The sequence below is a fragment of the Emys orbicularis genome, chromosome 5 (assembly GCF_028017835.1).
Source record: "Emys orbicularis isolate rEmyOrb1 chromosome 5, rEmyOrb1.hap1, whole genome shotgun sequence".
Taxonomy (NCBI): Eukaryota; Metazoa; Chordata; order Testudines; family Emydidae; genus Emys; species Emys orbicularis.
In genome coordinates, this window is record NC_088687.1 from 115,787,778 (window position 1) to 115,808,324 (window position 20,547).

General features: G+C 45.1%; 1 protein-coding gene across 1 annotated transcript in view; it reads right to left on the reverse strand.

Moving 5' to 3' along the window:
• Positions 1-18,678, reverse strand: part of LOC135879613 (ADP-ribosyl cyclase/cyclic ADP-ribose hydrolase 1-like) — a 40,291-nt gene extending 21,613 nt beyond the window's left edge. The window contains exon 1 of the mRNA XM_065405661.1: positions 18,443-18,678. Within this exon, the coding sequence (XP_065261733.1) occupies positions 18,443-18,678 (236 nt within the window). The remainder of the gene's footprint in view (positions 1-18,442) is intronic.
• Between the last annotated feature and the right edge of the window lie 1,869 nt (positions 18,679-20,547).

Here is a 20,547-nt window from a genome sequence, read left to right on the forward strand (position 1 = left end):
CAACACAATTCTTTTATTAAAAGATAACAACCGGAGGAGAGAGTCCAACAAAAAAAATACATCCGTAGGGAGGGGGATGGGGGAAGGGAAGGTCCCAGGAGGAGGGGTCCTGGGACGGCTAAAGATTTGGGTATGTCCAGGGATCATATCCAATGTTTTCCTTTGGAGTATGATGCAGCTGGTGCTGTACTTCAGCAGGGCCAAACTGCAGAGGGATGGGTGTTGAGTGCAGTGAGTAGTGGGAGTCCACAGTGCTGGACTGTGAGGGGGGAGGAATGGAATGGCGAGGGTAGAGACTGGAGCCAGGAGGTTGATTGTGGGGCTCATGGGAAAGAGTTTTGCAACAGCAGCTGCAGGGGCGGGCGGGCACAGCGCTGCTCAGTTTGAAGAGCTAGTATCACCTGGGCTGTGTCTGCTGGTGCTCCATAACATTTAAGAGCCGCTCTGAGGCTTCATTCTGGCGTGCCGCATTCTCCTTTCGGTCCCTCTTCTTGCTGTCCCACCACTCCTTCAATTCCTATTTCTCGGCAGCGGAGTGCATCATAACATCACGCAGAAAGTCCTGCCGCTTTTTAATTCTGCGCAGCAGTTCAGCCGCTGATAACAAAGGGGGAGGCTGGGCTCCCAAGGTCATCTCTGTGAAGTTTAAACGCAACATTTTACAGAAGCAGTATTGTTTGCAACACTGATGCAGTGCTTTAAAACACAGCCAGTACTCACGCACCTGTCACTAACTGGCTGACCCCAGGCAAGCACACATGAGCCACAAGACCCCCAAAATGGTGAGTAACCGCAGGGGCAGGTAAATCACTTTTCCCAGACTGGACCCTGCTGTACACTGGGCATGTAGCTCTTGGGGAGAGCCAGCACTGTAGGGGGGGGCCTGATAATCATTCCTGTCCCCACACTTTCCACAGGATGTCTTCTTTATGGAAGATACCTTGCTGCTGAGGATGAGCAGGGAATTGAGGGAGAGTCTTCTCCAAGACTGCAGCTTCTGCCCTGGCCCCTATGCAGCTCACCTGTGTACAGCAATGGTAGTCTCCCCCCCCTCCCCCCAGTGACGGCAGAGTGGCGCGGGAAAGTAACCGTTAATGGGGCAAGAAACAAAGCAGCTCTGCCGAAGAACCTGCGGCAGCAGATTGCTCAGTATCTCCACGAGAGTTTCCTGGAGATCTGAGGGAGATTCTCGTAAAGTGAGGGAGTCAATCAACAGCCTGTTCCGCTGCTCAGACTAGGCATGTGGACGGAGACAAGCATGCTTTCTGCAACCCTCCTGCCTGCAACAACTCGCTTCAGTGATTCCCAAAATTAGATCCACTTACCAGGGGCCTCTTCTGTTTGCGCTTCGCCAATCTCCGTCAGCTGTGACTGGCTAGGCTCCTCCATAGTAGAAAAGAGCTCCTGGCTACATGCATCTCTGGCCTCCGAGTCATCCTCTGCTTCTGGGTCCCCCTCCTCTTCCACATCCTCATCCAAGATTTCCTCCTGGCTCGGTCCACTCTCGACTGGCACGCGAGCCACTGAAGTATCCACAGGGGCCTTCGCAGTGCAGGTGGGGTCACCACCGAGTATCGCGTCCAGTTCTTTGTAGAACCGGCAGCTTGTGGGTGCAGCACCCGGAGCGGCAGTTTGCCTCCCACGCCTTGTGGTAGGCATTCCACAGCTCCTTCACTTTGACCCTGCACTGCAATGTGTCCCAGTCGTGGACCCTTTCTGTCATGCATCGTAAAATCTGTCCGTAGGCATCATAATTCCTATGGCTGGAGCGCAGCTGGGACAGGACAGCCTCCTCTCCCCAAATGCTGATGAGGTCCAGCAACTTGGCACTGTTCTAAGCGGGGGATTGCCTGGTGCGTGGAGCAGGCATGTCCACCTGGGAAGATGCGAGACCGCTGCACACATCACCGAGCAAACAGGAAGGGGACTTTCAAATTTCCAAAGGAATTTACGGAATGGGGATGATGGTTGGTCACCTGAGGGCAGGGCAGTAGAGTTCAAACCGATGACCAGAGAGGTGAGAACAGGCATTGTGGAACACCTCCCAGAGGCCAATTGCAGCACTGTAATCACCACGCTGTCTACACTGGCACCGCAGTGCTGTAGCCCCGGCGCAGAAAGCTCTGTCTCTCATTGGGGTGTGTTTTGTTTTTTGTTTTTTAAAGGTGCTACAAATGCGCAGTTTCTATGCACTAAGTGGCTTGGCAGTGTGTACACTTCCGGAGTTAAGTGCAGAAAGCTGCTTTACTGCACAGAAACTTGCCAGTGTAGACAGGGCCTTAGTCTTAGCAGGTGACTAGTAGAAAGGGGGGGTGAGGAGGAATAAAGAAAGAACTTAATACCTTTCTTGACACCTTTAAATGACTGCTTCTTGGAGCAGCTAGTCCTGGAAGCCACAAGAGGAGAGGCAATTCTTGATTTAGTCCTAAGTGGAGCACAGGATTTGATCCAAGAGGTGAATATAACTGGAACGCTTGATAAGAGTGACCATGATATAATTAAATTTAACATCCCTGTGGCAGGTAAAACACCACAGCAGCCCAACACCATAGCATTTAATTTCAGAAAGGGGAACTACACAAAATATGAGGAGGTTAGTTAAACAGAAATTAAAAGGTACAGTGCCAAAAGTGAAATCCCTTCAAGCTACATGGAAACTTTTTTAAGACACCATAGTAGAGGCTCAACTTAAATGTATACCCCAAATTAAAAAACATAGTAAGAGAACCAAAAAAGTGCCACTGTGGCTAAACAACAAATTAAAAGGAGCAGTGAGAGGCAAAAAGGTATCCTTTAGAAAGTGGAAAGGGGCATAAACTCTGGCAAATGAAGTATAAAAACATAATTAGGAAGGCCAAGTAAGAATCTGAAGAACAGCTAGCCAAAGACTCAAAATAATAGCAAAAAAATTTTTTAAGTACATCAGAAGCAGGAAGCCTGTTAAACAACCAGTGGGGCCACTGGCCGATCGAGGTGCTAAAGGAGCACGCAAGGATAAGGCCATTGGGGAGAAACTAAATGAATTCTTTGCATGGGTCTTCACGATTGAGGATGTGAGGGAGATTCCCAAACCTGATCCATTCTTTTTAGGTGACAAATCTGAGGAATTATCCCAGATTGAAGTGTCATTAGAGGAGGTTTTGGAATAAATTGATAAACTAAACAGTAATAAGTCACTAGGACCAGATGGTATTCACCTAAGAGTTCTGAAGGAACTCAAATATGAAATTGCAGAACTACTAACTGTAGTCTGTAACCTATCATTTAAATCCACTTCTGTTCCAGATGACTGGAGGATAGCTAATGTGATGCCAATTTTTAAAAAGGGCTCCAGAGGTATTCCCAGCAATTACAGGCCGGTAAGCCTGACTTCAGTACCAGGCAAACTGGTTGAAACTATAGTAAAGAACAATATTGTCAGACACATAGATGAACATAATTTGTTGTGGAAGAGTCAACATGTTTTTTGTAAGGGGAAATCATGCCTCACCAATCTACTGGAATTCTTTGAGGGGGTCAATAAGCATGTGCACAAGGGGGATCCAGTAGATATAGTGTACTTATATTTTCAGAAAGCCTTTGACAAGATCCCTCACCAAAGGTTCTTTTGCAAAGTAAATTGTCATGGATAAGAGAGAAGGTGCTCTCATGGATTGGTAAGTGGTTAAAAGATAGGAAACAAAGGGTAGGAATAAATGGTCAGTTTTCAGATTGGAGAGAGGTAAATACTGGTTTTCCCCCAGGGGTCTGTACTGGGATCAGTCCTATTCAACATATTCATAAATGATCTGGAATAGGGGGTAAACAGTGAGATGGCAAAATTTGCAGATGATACAAAACTAACTCAAGATAGTTAAGTCCCAGGCAGACTGAGAAGAGCTGCAAAAGGATCTCTCAAAACTGGGTGACTGGGCAACAAAATGGCAGATGAAATTCAAAGTTGATAAATGCAAAGTAATGCACACTGGAAGACGTAATCCCAACTATACATATAAAATGATGGAGTCTAAATTAGCTGTTGCCACTCAAGAAAGAGATCTTGGAGTCATTGTGGATAGTTCTCTGAAAACATCCACTCAATGTGCAGTGGCAGTCAAAAAGGCAAACAGAATGTTGGGAATGGCAAACCACGGCTTCTGGGCGCAACGGGCAGCTGTGCAAATGTATGTAAACAAATGGTCTGGCAGCCCGCCAGTGGATTATCCTGATGGGCCACAGGTTGCCCACCACTGATGTACTCCATCGCAAGGTGGTCTGGTGCCAAAATTGGAATGTGTGTCATCTATCGCCCCTCCAGAGTTAGCGAAACCTATTTCTGCAAAGCTTCCACTATTTCACGCACATGTCCCAGAGTCACGGTCCTTCGTAGCAGGATGTGATTAATTGCCCTGCACACTTGCATTAACGCAGCTCCAGTGGTCGACTTCCTGACTCCAAATTGATTCACAACTGACCAGTAGCAGTCTGGAGTCACCAGCTTCCACACAGCGATTGCTACACGCTTCTCTACCGATAGGGCAGCTCTCATTCTGGTGTCCTTGTGCCGCAGTGTTGGGGCGAGCTTCGCACACAGTTCCAGGAAGGTAGCTTTCCACATCTGAAAGTTCTGTAGCCACTGCTCATCATCCCACACCTGCATGATGATATGATCCCACCATTCAGTGCTTGTTTCCCAAGCCCAAAAGTGACCATCTACCCTATGCAGCTGTTCTGTGAATGCCAAAAGCAATCTAAAGTTGCTCCTACCCATATCATGCAGCATGTCAGGGAACTGGGACTCTTTTTCAGTTAGGAACTTTGCAATTAAATGCACTGCCATCCGTGATGTTTTCATGACAGTTGTAAGAGCACAGGAGAGCAGTGCAGGATCCATCCCTTCTCACAAAGATGCCGAGGTGCACAGCAAAGGCGGCCATTGAAAAATGCTGCGAAAGAAAGCCGGAAGCCCATGGAATGCTAGGACATAAAGCAATGCATCACGGGACATTGAGCCCAGTCCCAAGATGTGTCATGATCCGCTCCGCCTTCCCACAATACCTAGCAACAGAAGGTATCGAGCTGGACTGTGGGAGAGGTACCCACAGTGCATTGCTCACACTCGACGATAGTGCCACAACTGCGGACGTGCTCTACCAACAGAGGGAGTGAGTGTGAACACGACATTCCGATTTTTATTATGCCGATTTTTGAGTGTCGACATCACTTTTGTCGACAAAAGTTGGTAGTGTAGACAAGGCCTCAGTCTACAGTCATGTTTCTCCTTAGCAGACAAAAACCAGCCAAACTTAAACTAGTAAGGGAGGAGTGGAAAAAACAAAACAAAAATCCCCCACTGCTATGAAGTGCAGCAGAATGACTGGGAGAGAAACAGTGGTAAATGTCTGCGTAATGCTGCAGTGGAAAGTTATGTTGGGCAGCATTTGTTCAGACAAATGGCAGCTGAGACCTCCAATGCATTTGTGGCAGATTCTCACACACTGAGTGATCATCTCTCTGGTACCTGGGTTGATTTTGGGCTGTGGGACTGATTTATACAAATATATGGTTGAATCCTTGAGCTGTGCAATATATGTAGGGCAACTGAAGCTCTAAAAAACATACTTTGAATTTCTATAATGTGTCATCAGAGAATCTCAAGGCACTTTACCAATTATTAATTAACTTTCACCATACCACCTTGAGGTGAGTGAGTAGATATTATTATACCCATTACACAGCTAACGAATGGGTGCCAAAAAGTGAGGGCTAGATTTGGCCCTATCCAAACTCCAGTAAAGTCAATGGGAGTCTTTCCATTGACTTTTTTGGGATCTGGATCCAGGCCCATATTTGCAAATAGGAAAGGGGGATAAATTCATCAAATATGCTCATGGTTTATAGTTTGTACTGTATTCCTTATCATTAGAGGTGGGCAATCAAACAGAACATGCGTCCCAACAACTGTCTACAGGAATAAGAACATCCATCCTTGGTATAGACCAATGAACCACCTTGTTCCAAATCCTGTCTGACAGCAGCCAATTTCAGTGTATCCAAATTATCATCAATCATCATAGTCACACTTAAATTATTGCATTGCATACTTCTACAGCAATAACCGAAAGGAACATAGATTTTTCTTACTTTTGGATTGTAAAATTTTCTTAGCTCACATATTTATTAACAGAGCCAGATCCTGCAGTCATTGCTCCAAACTCCTGCAGACTGCATTGTAAGATTTGGCCCATGATTCTCTTCTTTTAAATGTGATATAATATATATATTTGTCTTTTTATTTTATTTTTTAATGACATCCCCTAAAGACTCCAATTGACTTCAGTGGAATTTGGATAAGGTCCTACATGCAAACAAACTTGTTTTTTATGGATTTGTTTGGTCTTTGAAATTATTCAAAATACTTTGTCACTATATTTCCCATTTGCTTGGAACTGGGATGGAAACACTGTAAAGCTGGTGATCAGAGGAAATATAAACAAACCTATGCAAAACTAAATTAAAAATAGTATTTCCTCTACTCCTTAAAGCAGAGAAGTTCTGAACTGTGGAATATCCATCAAAGCCACTTTCACATCACAAACATTTAAGATTCAATTGGTAATGCAGGACAACAGCCTTGAAGAAGTATTTATTAACCAAGCTAGTGGCACAGCAGAAAAGAGAGAATGTTTCTATTCTGTTCCAAGTTAAGTTTACAAGAATTAAAATATAGCACTTGCATACCTCTTAAAAAGGGATGAATGCTAGGTATGACCTCTGCTCAGATAACTATAATGATGTGCATGACAAAAATCTAGATGGATAGATATGTCTGTCAGCATAGTATGCAGCGTAGTTGTAGCCGTGTTGGTCCCAGGATATTAGAAAGACAAGGTGGGTGAGGTAATATCTTTTCTTGGACCAACTTTTGTTGGTGAGAGACCAGCTTCTTCAGGACCTGAAGAGGAACTCTGTGTGGCTTGGAAGCTTGTCTCTCTCACCAAAAAAGTCAGTACTGTGACCGGTTCGGTCACAGAGACCCCCTTGGGACTGTCACCTGATGTGCTGAAACTACCTCTGAGCCCGTTTTCTTTGCCAACTTGGGACTCCAGAACCCTATCTTGTTGAGCCAGACATGCTAGCCTGCTGCAACACAGTCCCAGGCAGGGGCGGCTCTATGTATTTTGCCGCCCCAAGCAAGGCAGTCAGGCAGCCTTCAGCGGCATGCCTGCGGGAGGTCCGCCGGTCCCGCGCCTTTGGCGTACCTGCCGCCAAATTGCTGCCAAAGCCACAGGACCGGCGGACCTCCTGCAGGCATGCCGCCGAAGGCGGCCTGACTGCTGCCCTCATGGCGACCGGCAGGCCGTCCCCCCGTGGCTTGCCGCCCCAGGCACGTGCTTGGAGCGCTTGTGCCTGGAGCCGCCCCTGGTCCCAGGGTCTGAACTACGCCCCCAAAGCTGCAGACTTAACTGAAAACAGCTCAGCAAGTACTTCTGTTTCCAGCACCCAGACACCCAGCTCCCAAAGGGATCCAAACCCCAAATAAATTCATTTTACTCTGTAGAAAGCTTATACAGGATAAGCTGGGGTGGGGAGCTGCCGCACGGCTCCCCGGGCCGGGGGGTGGGGAGCTGCTGGGGGGGGGGGGGGTCTCAGGGCAGGAGGGGGGGAGCTGCCACAGGGCTCCCCACCCCAGCTCACCTCTGCTACGCCCCTTCCCCGAGCACGCCGCCCCCACCGGCAATGTCAATAATTGCATGGAGCAGCCACTGTGCTGGGAGAGGGAGTCTGAGCCGCACGTGTCAGCACGCCACCGGCAGCCCAGCCCAAGAACGCTGTAAAAAAAAAATTGGGGGCACCACTTTTTGGCACCCCCAAATCTTGGCGCCCTAGGCAACCGCCTAGTTTGCCTTAATGGTAGCACCAGCCCTGCTTACTCTGGGTTTGTTACTTAATAAAATCACTTTTGTTTATTATAAAAAGTAGGATTTAAGTGGTTTCAAGTAATAACAGACAGAACAAAGTAAGTTACCAAGCAAAATAAAACAAAACACGCAAGTCTAAGCCTAATACATTAAGAAGCTAATTACAGGTAAATCTCACCCTCAGAGATATTCCAATAAGCTTTTTTCACAGACTAGATTCCTTCCTAGGCTGGGCCCAATCCTTTCCCCTGGTATAGTCCTTGTTAGTTCCAGCTCAGGTGGTAACTTGGGGATTTCTCATGACTGCCCCCTGCCCCTTTTGTTCTGTTCCACCCCGTTTTATAGCTTTGGCGCAAGGCAAAAATCCTTTGTTTCTCTGGGTCCCTACTCCTCCTTCTAAATGGAAAAGTACCAGATTTAAGATGGATTCCAGTATTGTGAAACATGGTCACATGTCCTGTGAGACTCCCCTAGTCTCCATTCTTCCACATACCCCAGAAGGTTTGCAAGTGAACAGAGCCATTCACACGTGATTGATTCTGAAGCACCCTCAGTAGCTTCCACTTAACATGGTTACAACAGTAATACAAGTTTATATCTTATTCTCCTAACTCTAGACATAGAAATAATATATGCAAATAGGATGAACACACTCAGTAGATCATAAGCTTTGTAATAATCCCTTACAAGAGACCTTTTGCATAAAGCATATTTCAGTTACATCATATTCACACTTATAAACGTATTTTTGCAAAGCATATGGAGTGTAACATCACAGGTGCAATAAAAAATATTGCCTCCCTCCCCTGCTTGTGTCTCTAATATCAACACAGTAGGAATTCCTTGAGCGAAGGAGATTCAAGGCCAGAGTGCATCAACACACTCAAATGAGATCTCGCTAGAGACCTTAAGTAGAGTCTCAGTACTCAGATACTTAAAGAGCTGGATCCTTTGCTGGTGTAAATTGGAATTGCTCCATTGACCCATAAAAAATGTTGTATAATGAAATTATCTTCACAGAGACTTATTTTGTGCTACAAGTGTTACTATGTTTGTCCATAGCAACTGTTCTAGATAAAAGGTTGCCAAGTGTTGTGAGTCGTAACCTCTGTTTTGCAATTGTTCATTGTTCAGCACTTTTCTGAAATGTTCTTCTATAAGACAGAAGTTTTCTAGGCTTGTTGGGGAGGGGAAAATTTAAAAAGGGCAACATTAGGTGGCATAGATGAAGGGGAAAAGTCATGAAGTATAGAAATTAAAGTTGTAACAACGAGTAACTCAGCCACATTGTGCATATGTGGTGTTTGCTAATCTTGTTTTTCATATTTAGCTTAATACATTACTGCATGTCTGATCAGTCCTGCTTCTTTTGAATTCAGTGACAAAACTCCTACTGACTTGAACAGGGAAGCCCATCTTAATAAGGGAGATAGTGTTGCCTGGTGGACAGGGACTAGATTGGGACTTAAGAAACCTGGGTTCAATTCCTGGCTCTGCCACTGCTTTGCTGGGTGTCTGTGGACAAGTCATGTCCCGCCTTGTGCCTCAGTTTCTCCATCTGTAAAACAGGGATGATAATACTGATCTCTGTAAAGCACCTTGAAATCTATGGATGAAAAGCACTAGATAAAAGTTGTGTATTATTATTGTTAAAAAGGAAGGAGATCATGCCCTGAACTGAATGTACACTGTAAGTTAAACAGGACTGGCACTGTGGCCAAGTTAACACTAATAGATATATAACATTATACATTGTGTGCATTTGGATTTATTTCAGGAGTAAGTGATGATGGTATTGTGGCACTTTGGGGATTTTGCTTTGCTGAAAGACAAAAGAGGGATATGCAATACTCAAGGAAATGACTGAAGAGATGATTAATCATAGAAACCGTCAGCAAACAATCTGGCAATACTCCGGGTCTGTGAAGTTCATAAATGATCTGGAAAAAGGGGTAAACAGTGAGGTGGCAAAATTTCCAGACGATACAAAACTACTCAAGATAGTTAAGTCCAAAGCAGACTGCGAAGAGCTACAAAAGGATCTCACAAAACTGGGTGACAAAATGGCAGATGAAATTCAATGTTGTTAAATGCAAAGTAGTGCACATTAGAAAACATAATCCCAACTATACATATAAAATGATGGGGTTTAAATTAGCTGTTACCACTCAAGAAAGAGGTCTTGGAGTCATTGTGGATAGTTCTCTGAAAACATACACTCAATGTGCAGCGACAGTCAAAAAAGCGAACAGAATGTTGTGAATCATTAAGAAAGGAATAGATAATAAGACAAAATATCCTATTGCCTCTATATAAATCCGTGGTACACCCACATCTTGAATACTGCGTGTAGATGTGATTGCCACATCTCAAAAAAGATGTATTGGAATTGGAAAAGGTTCAGAAAAGGGCAACAAAAATGATTAGGGGTATGGAACGGCTTCCGTATGAGGAAAAATTAATAAGACTGAGACTTTTCAACTTGGAAAAGAGACGACTAAGTGGGGATATGATAGAGATCTGTAAAATCATGACTGGTGTGGAGAAAGTAAATAAGGAAGTGTTATTTACTCTTTCTCGTAACACAAGAACTAGGGGTCACCAAATGAAAATAGTAGGCAGCAGGTTTGAAACAAACAAAAGGAAGTATTTTTTTACAAAATGCACAGTCAACCCGTGGACCCCCTTGCCAGAGGATGCTGTGAAGGCCAAAACTATAACAGGGTTCAAAAAAGAACTAAATAAGTTCATGGAGGATAGGCGCATGGAGGATGGTGTCCCTAGCCTCCGTTTGCCAGAAACTGGGGATGGGCATCATGGGATGGATCACTTGATGATTACCTGTTCTGTCATTCCCTCTGGGGCACCAGGTGTTGGCCACTGTCAGAAAATAGGATACTGGGCTAGATGGACCTTTGGTCTGACCCAGTATGGCTGTTCTTAAACAAAGCAGATGTAGGAGGACAAAGGGATGTTGGTGAAGAAGTTTTGACTCCAAAATTTCTGATCTTTGTAGCAAATTTAGAGACTGAGAACAAGTATTTTCATATAGTGTGAGGACTTCAATCTTGAAATCATTCAAGAGTAGGAAGTTGTGACTTAGCCAGGAGCTGAAAGTCAAGAAAAGCAAAAGGATTGGGGTGGGTGGAAACAAATATGTAGAGCTGGGTGTTATTGCAGAAAATTATGTCCATGACTGAAGGTGTTAATAAGATTGCTGGAGAAGCTCCTCGAGATCTTTTGGGTGCTCCATAATAGAGAGAGAGCTGTAAAACCTGCATTAGACATGAAAGAACAATGTTTGTTGAGGTATGATTCTACAGTGTGTCCATGAGGCACTGGCTTTGTGATCAGGGTGCTCAAACAGAATAGTGATCAATGTACACTTGTATCAAAAATTACACTAATGTCAAGTAGGATCAGGAAAGAGGAATCCAAGATCAGAGCTAAGAACATATAGCTAATACTCTTAGCCATCCTCTGCATGAACATTACAGATGTAGGCAAGTTAATATAGTCCCGCCTTCCCCCTTCCCTCCAATAATGTCAGTACACCTTCACCCCGATATAACGCGACCCAATATAACACAAATTCGGATATAACGCGGTAAAGCAGCGCTCCGGGGGGGGCGGGGCTGTGCACTCCAGCGGATCAAAGCAAGTTCGATATAACGCGGTTTCACCTATAATGCAGTAAGATTTTTTTTTTTGGCTCCCGAGGACAGCTTTATATCGGGGTAGAGGTGTATTTCAAATGTAAATTTCCTGTTCACGTTGTTTTAAAATGTTAATTGTTTACATTTTTTTTCTTGTTTTAGTAGAAAATGCACTTTTCTATGTTAAGAATAAATATGTTTGTCCTCCTTAAATAGCTATTATCAGGTCCAAATTCAAACAATGCTTTAGGTTTTGTTTAAAGATAATCTTTTTGAAAACCTAGGACCAGTCGGCATGACTTAACATGTTTTCATTGTTTTGTTTTGTTAATTTATTTAAACAAACAATTCCTTGCCAAGTGTTACACCCTTGGTCTAGTGCAGGGGTGGGCAACCTATGGCCCGCGGGCCGGATTTGGCCAGCCAGCCATTTTAATCCGGTCCTTGAGCTCCTGATGGAGAACGGGGTCTGGGACTTGCCCCACTCCAGCCGGGGAGCAGGGTCAGGGGCTGCTCCACGCGGCTCCCGGAAGCCATGTCATGGCCCCGCTCTGCCTCCTATGTGTAGGGGCAGTCAGGGGACTCTGCTCTGCACACTGCCCCCACTCCAAGCGCCACCCCTGAAGCTCCCATTGACTGGGAACTGCAGCCAATGGGAGCTGCAGCCTGCAGACGGTGCAGCGCACAGAGCTGCCTGGCCACACCTCCATGTAGGAGCTGGAGAAGGGACATGCCACTGCTTCTGGAAGCCATTTGAGGTAAGCACCGCCTGGAGCCTGCACCCCTGAGCCTCTCCCCACGTCCCTGCCCCAGCCCTGATCCCTCTCCCGCCCTCCAAACCCCATGATCCCAGTCCAGAGCACCCTCCTATATCCCAAACTCCTCACCCCCAGAGCCCTCACCCCACATTCACACACCTCATTCCCCTGCCCCAGCCCAGAGCCCCCTCCCGCACCATGAACTTCCCATTTCTGGCCCCACCCCGGAGCCCACACCCCCAAAAAGAGCCCTCACCCCCTCCCGCACCCCAACCCCAATTTTGTGAGTATTCATGGCCCGCCATACAATTTCCTCGGGCCAAAAAGTTTGCCCACACCTGGTCTAGTGCATGAGAACCTGTAAGTGACTAGAAACTTGCTATTGCGCAGGCAGCTGAAGTTTCACTTTTGTTTATAGTGTGTTCACACTTGCGGCACTTGCAGTGGTATTCAGAGCGGTGCACTCTGGGCAGCTATCCCACAGAGCACCTCTTTCTCTTTTGCCGCTAAGACTTGTGGGAAGGCGGAGGGGGTCGCGGGGCATTGTGGGTCCTGTACCAGTGCCCCATGATGCATTGCTTCGCATCCCAGCAATCCCAGTGCTTTCATCCGCATTTGGCCCCATCTTTCAACCATTTGTGTATTGCATGCCCTGCCTCTTCGGGCTGCAGGAATGGATCCCGAACTGTTGACCAATATGCTGCTCTCTCTGACCAACATGTCACGAGTGGCAGTGGAGTTATTCCTGTAGCCTGATTTAGGGTGTACTGATAATATTAATTTGGATAATATGGGAATTAAATTTATTAATTTTTTTATTTAATATTAATAATCATTAATATTAATTAGTATGGGTCTTAGGCTCGCCAATCTGTTTGATCAGAAGATAAAAGTTCTTGTCCCGAATCAGGCTCCACAGAATTTACAAAGAACCCTTGGGGGGTATGACAGGAAGGTCACACTGAGACAGATATAGCCTTAAAGACTTTTCATTAAAATCAATAATAGTAAGTAAATGGTAAAATACCCAGAGTTACAAAGTTACAATTGCATTACTGCTATTCAAAAGATACATATGCTAATATAGTATTATATGCAACAAAACTTTGGTTAATATACTCACACCCTTCCTTGATAACCTGGTGGTAAGAGACGCAGGACCAGCCTTGCAGTTCAGGTTTCTCAATTCTTGCATGAGGGATGCAGTGCTTAGAAGAAATCTAATGCTAAGAGCTATCAAAACTAAATTAGGGTTTACTTGACTAACTTAAACTTAAAATCAAAACCTAATAAACAAAACTAGGAATAAAACTTAGGGAAATCAAGCTTAGCCTAGTTCCCTTGAAACTTAAAGTTTAAGAAGTATACTAGTAGTCATCGTAAATAGATAGAGTAGAAATAGAATGTACGTGAGAATGATAGAGCGGAGTAAGTGAGAATGGAGATGGAGTACTCTATCGAGGTGGGTTACCTCTTTTATAGGGCAAAGTGCCGGAAATCCTTCCTTCTAGGCCCAAATTTCATTCCTCACCCACAAAATGTTAGGGTACGCTTACCCAATAGGCTAGTATGTATGTGCGTATTGATGACAGGTATGTACGCACATCAGTCTCTTGTGGTGTACTTGTTAAGTCTGTGGGTACAACATTGAAAAAAACCCTATGCCATTCTCCATTGTCTATCGGTCTAGATAAAAGGTCATAGACATAGATGTGGGTACTTATCTATTTAGGTAACAAGATATAGGTCAACTTTGCTTTCTGAGTAAAAGGTCTTAATATAGATATGCTAACTTTGCCTTGGCTTAACGTACAGGATATGGCCTGTAGGTCTCTTGCATTACAGCCAAACTTACTTTAATATAAATCTATAAATCTATTACAATAAACCAAATACTTAAACTATGAGAATAATATATATGTTAGTCCTATAGGTTTCATTCCTTAAACTACAAAGGCAAGAAGAGTGCAACATTGATCTCGCCATGTGTAGTAGCTACGACACGAGATTGCTTGTGGCATTCACAGTGGAATGCTGCTTTTGGGCTTGGGAAACAAACACTGAGTGGTGAGATCACATCATCATGCACGTCTGGGATGATGAGCTTTGGCTGCAGAACTTTCAGATGAGGAAAGCCACATTCATGGAACCGTGTGATGAGCTAACTCAGCCCTGCAGCTCAAGAACACAAGAATGAGAACTGTCCTGCTGTTGGAGAAGCGCATGGTGGTTGCACTGTGGAAGCTGGCTACTCCAGACTGCTACCAATCGGTCGCTAACCAGTTTGGAGTGGGAAAGTCAACTGTTGGACTCATGTTGGCGGAAGTGCGCATCCTGCTCCAAAAGACCGTGACTCTGGGCAACGTGCATGATATTGTGGATGGCTTTGCACAAATGGGCTTCCCTAACTGCGGAGGAGCAATAGATGGCATGCATATTTCCAATTCTAGCACCAGACCACCTAGCCACTGAGTACATTAATCGCAAGGGATATTTCTCAATGGTTCTCCAGGTGCTTGTGGATCACCGTGGGCATTTCGCAGACATTAACACGGGCTGTTCCGGAAAGGTGCATAACGCACGCATCTTTCAGAACACTGGCCTGTTCAGGAAGCTGCAAGCAGGGACTTTCTTCCCAGACCAGAAGATCACCATAGGGGAAGTCGAAACGCCCATTGTGATCCTGGGAGACCCCGCCTACCCCTTAATGCTGTGGGCATACACATGAGCCACAAGACCCTAAAATGGTGAGTAGCCACAGGGGCAGGGCAAATCACTCTTCCTGGACCGGATCCTGCTGTACACTGGGCACATGCCTCTTGGGGAGAGCCAGCACTGTAGGGCGGGCCTGATAATCATTCCTGTACCCACACTTTCCACAGGATGTGATCATTATGGAAGATATCTTGCTGCTGAGGATGAGCAGGGAATCAAGGGAGGATCTTCTCCAAGACTGCAGCTTCCACCCTGGCCCTGGCCCCTATGCGGCTCACCTGTGTGCAGCAATGGTACCCCTATCTCCCCGTGATGGCACAGTGGCGCAGGAAAGTTACCGTTAATGGGGCAAGAAACAAAGCAACTCTGCTGAAGAACCTGCGGCAGCAGATTGCCCAGTATCTCCACGAGAGTTTCCTGGAGATCTCTGAGGGAGATTCCCATGAAGTGAGGGAGTCAATCAACAGCCTGTTCGACTGCTCAGATTAGGCATGCGGTGGGAGACAAGCCTGCTTTCTTCAACCCTCCTGCCCCCAACAACTTGCTTCAGCGATTCCCCAAATCAAATCCGCTTACCAGGGGCCTCCTCTCCTGTTTGCGCTTCACCTACATCTGACCATTGAGGCTAGCCAGCTGTGACTGGCTAGCCTCCTCCTGGCTGCATGCATCTCTGACCTCCGAGTCATCCTCTGCCTCTGGGTCACCCTCAACATCCTAGTCCAAGATTTCCTCCTCCTGGTTCAGTCCACTTTCGACTGGCACGCGAGCCACTGAAGTATCCACAGTGGTCTTCGCAGTGGAGGTGGGGTCGCCGCTGAGTATTGTGTCCAGTTCTTTGTAGAACCGGCAGCTCATGGGCACAGCACCGGAGCGGCAGTTTGCCTCCTGTGCCTTGTGGTAGGCATTCCACAACTCCTTCACTTTCACCCTGCACTGCAGTGTGTCCCGGTCATGGCCCCTTTCTATCATGCACCGTGAAATCTGTCCGTAGGTATCATAATTCCTATGTCTGGAGTGCAGCTGGGACTGCACAACCTCCTCTCCCCAAATGCCGATGAGGTCCAGCAGCTTGGCATTGCTCCAAGCAGAGGATCACCTGGTGCGTGGAGCAGGCATGGCCACCTGGGAAGATGCACTGAGACCACTGCACACATCACCGAGCAAACAGGAAGGGGACTTTCAAAATTCCAAAGGAATTTATGGGGTGGGGATGATGGTTGGTCACCTGAGGGCAGGGCAGTAGAGTTCAAACCGATGACCAGAGAGGTGAGAACAGGCATTGTGGGACACCTCCCGGAGGCCAATCACAGCGCTGCAATCAACCAGGATGTCTACACTGGCATTGCGGTGCTGTAGCCCCAGCGCAGAAAGCTCTACGCCTCTCGTTGGGGTGGGTTTTTTTACAGCGCTGCAACTGCGCAGTTTCTGTGCACTAAGTGACTTGGCAGTGTGTACACCTCGGGAGTTACAGCGCAGAAAGCTGCTTTACTACGCAGAAACTTGCCAGTGTAGACACAGCCTCACAGTGTTAACACACAGCAGTGCTCTGAGTGGTGCTGTAACTCTGCCAGTGCAGACATGCCCTGACTGTACACTTTCAGTGCCCTTATTAAAAAGTAAGTAAATAATATACCTATTGAAAAGACTGTTAAGCTTTAAAAGTTATTTCAGTTTAATAATTGAATGCATTTTTAGTAATATTGACAAGGAAACTTTTTTCTTTTCTTTTTATTAGGATGTCCTGATCCTGCAAACACTTGTGTACTGGCTTAATTTTACACATCTGAATAGCTCCATTGACTTCAGTGATACTACTCACATGCTTAAAATTAAGCTTATGCTTAAATTATCACAAGATCAGGGTCAAGGCTTTTTATCATGACAGTTTCCCTTCAAATACTGCAGATTTTAGATTGTGTATACAGTAGTCTCAGCACTAGACAGCAGAAGGCAAGATTTGTTGATTGCTGCAATCTAGCAGGAAACCAGTTAATATTTTGTTTAAATTATGTCAGTGCCATTATGGAGCGGGGGCAGGCACATAAGTTAAACATGACAGCACTTCAGCAGGAAAATGTTGACTCTGTAGGTGTAGGGGTGGAATTGTACTGTGTAGAACGGCTGTCCTGCCTCAGCCCTGCTCCCTCCCACAATACAGTGCCCAATCCATGTTGAATTCCGGGGCAGGGGGGTGGTATTTTGCAGGGCCTGGGAAAAGGCAGGATGATGCTTCCCTTGCCAGACTCCTTGCCTCTCCAACAAGGAATCCCTGGATTTTCAACCTCTGTCTGCAAGGAGGAAGAGAAGTTGAGACCTCCTCCCCTTCAAGACTCAGCTCTGTCCTGGCCTACAGTCTCTGCTTTCATATCCTCCTTTCCTGTTCCCCCTTCTGCTGCAAGAGCTCTTCCCAGCTGCTTCTCTAAATACCACTTCTATATCTTCCACTTTTGTCTGGCCCCTTCAGTGCAAGCCTTTACACTTGAAATGCCCTCTCTCTCCAACATGCTTTAAGTATTCAAATCCTAAGCTCCTTAGGGTAGGAATTGTTTCATTCTCTGTATAATGTACAGCACCAAGCATACTGATGGAGTTCAGTAAATACATGTGTATGGAAGATTTTGCAGAGTATCCCCAGCACTAATCATATGACCAGTTGCAATCAATCTTTTTACACAAGCCTGAAAGCCCCATGTGCTTACAGTGAACTTAGGCAAGTCCTCTGACCCACATTACCACAATATCTGTTTTGCATATTTTAAAGGAATTTCTCAATGTTCTTCTCACTCCCAGAAGGAAAAAAGCAACTGAATAGAGATCTTTCTTTAAAATGACTTCCCAGACTCCTGCGCTCTCTTTCACATACACTCACATATTTGGTTATATGGGTTAAATGTTATATGCGACATTAGTTCTTCACAGATTGCAGTTAAACTTCACTGCTGTCACATCCACACATGAAAACTTACTAGACTCTGGCCCAGAGTTTAGATGTTTGGTTCTATGAGATTTTTGAAGGAGGCGCACATTTATATGTGCGGGCAGAATTTGCCCCCAAATTACTGTTGTTTCACACTCTCATTTGCTGTGCTGTTTTGCGCACCCTCAATCCACTCCCAAAAATGTTCAACAGGATGTAACCAATTTTAAATCTGACTTTATATGTTTTGCTCCAAAATACTTGTAATAAGTTCTAATTCCTCTGTTTTCCTTGTTCGGCTGATAACACGGGATATTGTTTCAGTTGAAACAACGAGGAGTCCTTGTGGCACTTTAGAAACTAACAAATTTATTTGGGCATAAGCTTTCGTGGGCTAGAATCCACTTCATCGGATTCATCAGTTGAGTTAGTAGTTAGCTCTTTGCCTGTCTTTGCCATTAAACCATATTATGTATGACTGTAATTATTACTCACCTCAGCTCAGGGTTCACTGTTGTGATGTAATTATAACACCTCCCGAGGATGACTTCTTGCAGATTTTTAGTGGTCCCTCTGCCTTTCCACTGTAGCAGCTCCATGCTAGTCTCTTTCATTCCATTTGCCAGCAGCACAGCAGCTAGCACAGCAACAATTGTCACTATCAGGACCATGATGACCACTAAAAGGACGGTATGCTGCCGTGTCCTGGAGGACCTGTTTTGCAAGGGCATCGTAGATTAAGTTTGTGAACAGCAGCAGCAACTGCTCTCCCGGTCACGACAGAAAAGTAGCTTTTTAATGTGCCAAATGGCACTCCCCCCTCCCTCTCTGCCTTCACACGCTGACTGACGTGGAAGCTAACAGTGACCTGCTGCTTGCTGGGCTGAAATACCACATAGAAAAAGGAACAGCAGTATTGATTCAGACTGGAGCACAAAACGTACACGAACCAGTGGGATGGTTTATGCACATTTGCAATCTTATTAGCAGCATCTGTGACATTAAAGGATGTTGCAAAGATAGCATAGTGTCACTGGATTTTCCTTGCCTAAATAAATCAATGGGTCGCTTAGTGTGAAAGACCCACCTCTGACAGTAGCCTGTCCTTGATGTTTCAGAGGAAGGCCATCTCCCACCCATCCCCTCTCTACAACCTCCCTGCTTCCCACCATACATGCAATACTGTGGGCAGACTGGGCAAAAAAAGAAGTGGAAATTATTTTGTGCCTTGAAGTGGGAGGATTTGCCAGTCTTGTAACTTTTATTCTAGCTACTACAAAGTGACTGCAGATACTTTTGTTGCTCTTCAGTGTTTAATCCTCTCTGAATCTTTTAAAGCTATTTTGCCTCATTAATATCCTGTGGCAGTAAATTCCACAAGTTAATTGTAGAATACCAAACCCTGAAGTCCTTACCAAAGCTTGCAGGGAATAGAAGTTTGTCTACAGACAAAGCAAGTAACAATTGTGTAAAAATGGTCCACGCTGTCTGTATTTAATTTTGGAAAATCGTTTCCTCAATTTTAATTTGTGTCCCCTTACTCTTGCGAATGTAAGCATGAGCACTTGATTCACCCGTACTTTGCCATTGATTATTTTATATCCTGCAGACACACTAATAAACATCAACATCAACAGTGGCTTTTAGACAATTTTAACCAAAGCCAAAATGTTTTCCATAGTGAGAAAAATATATCTGAAAAGCACATTTTCTTTCTCTTCCCCCCCCTTTCTCTGCATATAATCTTGGATTGATTGTAAACCACTTCTAAGCAGAACCCTGTTAATTGTGAAGTGTTGTGGCTATGCTATAAAAGCCGATAGGGTGCAAACTATTCTCTGAGATTGAAATTGGTTTCTTATTCAAAGGCTAAAAATTTTTCAAAATCATCAATGCAAGATTTTTTTTTTTAAATTACACTAAAATGTGATTGCATTTTATTGCCATTTATCTTAGTAATTAACTATTGATTAACTCATAATTATTTATGTATGCAGTTTAGTTGCAGCCATGTCGGTCCCGGGATATTAGAGAGACAAGGTGGCTGAGGTAATATCTTTTATTGGATCAACTTCTGTTAGGGTATGTCTACTTACATTTTATTGCACGCTAACTTGCTGGCTCAGGGATGTGAAAAATCACCCCTCTGAGCGCAGCAAGTCTGAGCGCTTTAAAGTGCTAGTATAGACAGGCTCAGGCTTGTGGAGGTGGATTACCAGGAGCACTGGGAGAGCTCTCTCCCAGCGCTCTCGCACAACCACACTTGCACTTCAAAGCGCTGCCACGGGAGCGTTCCCATGACAGCGCTTTGAAGTTTCCAGTGTAGACATACCCTTAGTGAGAGAGACAAGCTTTCCAGCTACATGGAGCTCTTCTTCATGTCTGGGAAAAAGAACAGGAGTACTTGTGGCACCTTAGAGACTAACAAATTTATTTGAGCATAAGCTTTCGTGGGCTACAGCCCACTTCTCCTGTTCTTTTTGCGGATACAGACTAACACAGCTGCTACTCTGAAACATGTCTGGGAAAGGAACTCCCAGAGTCACAGCAAAATGCAAGGGTGAGGAGATTGTTTAGCATAAGTAGTTAGCACATATTGT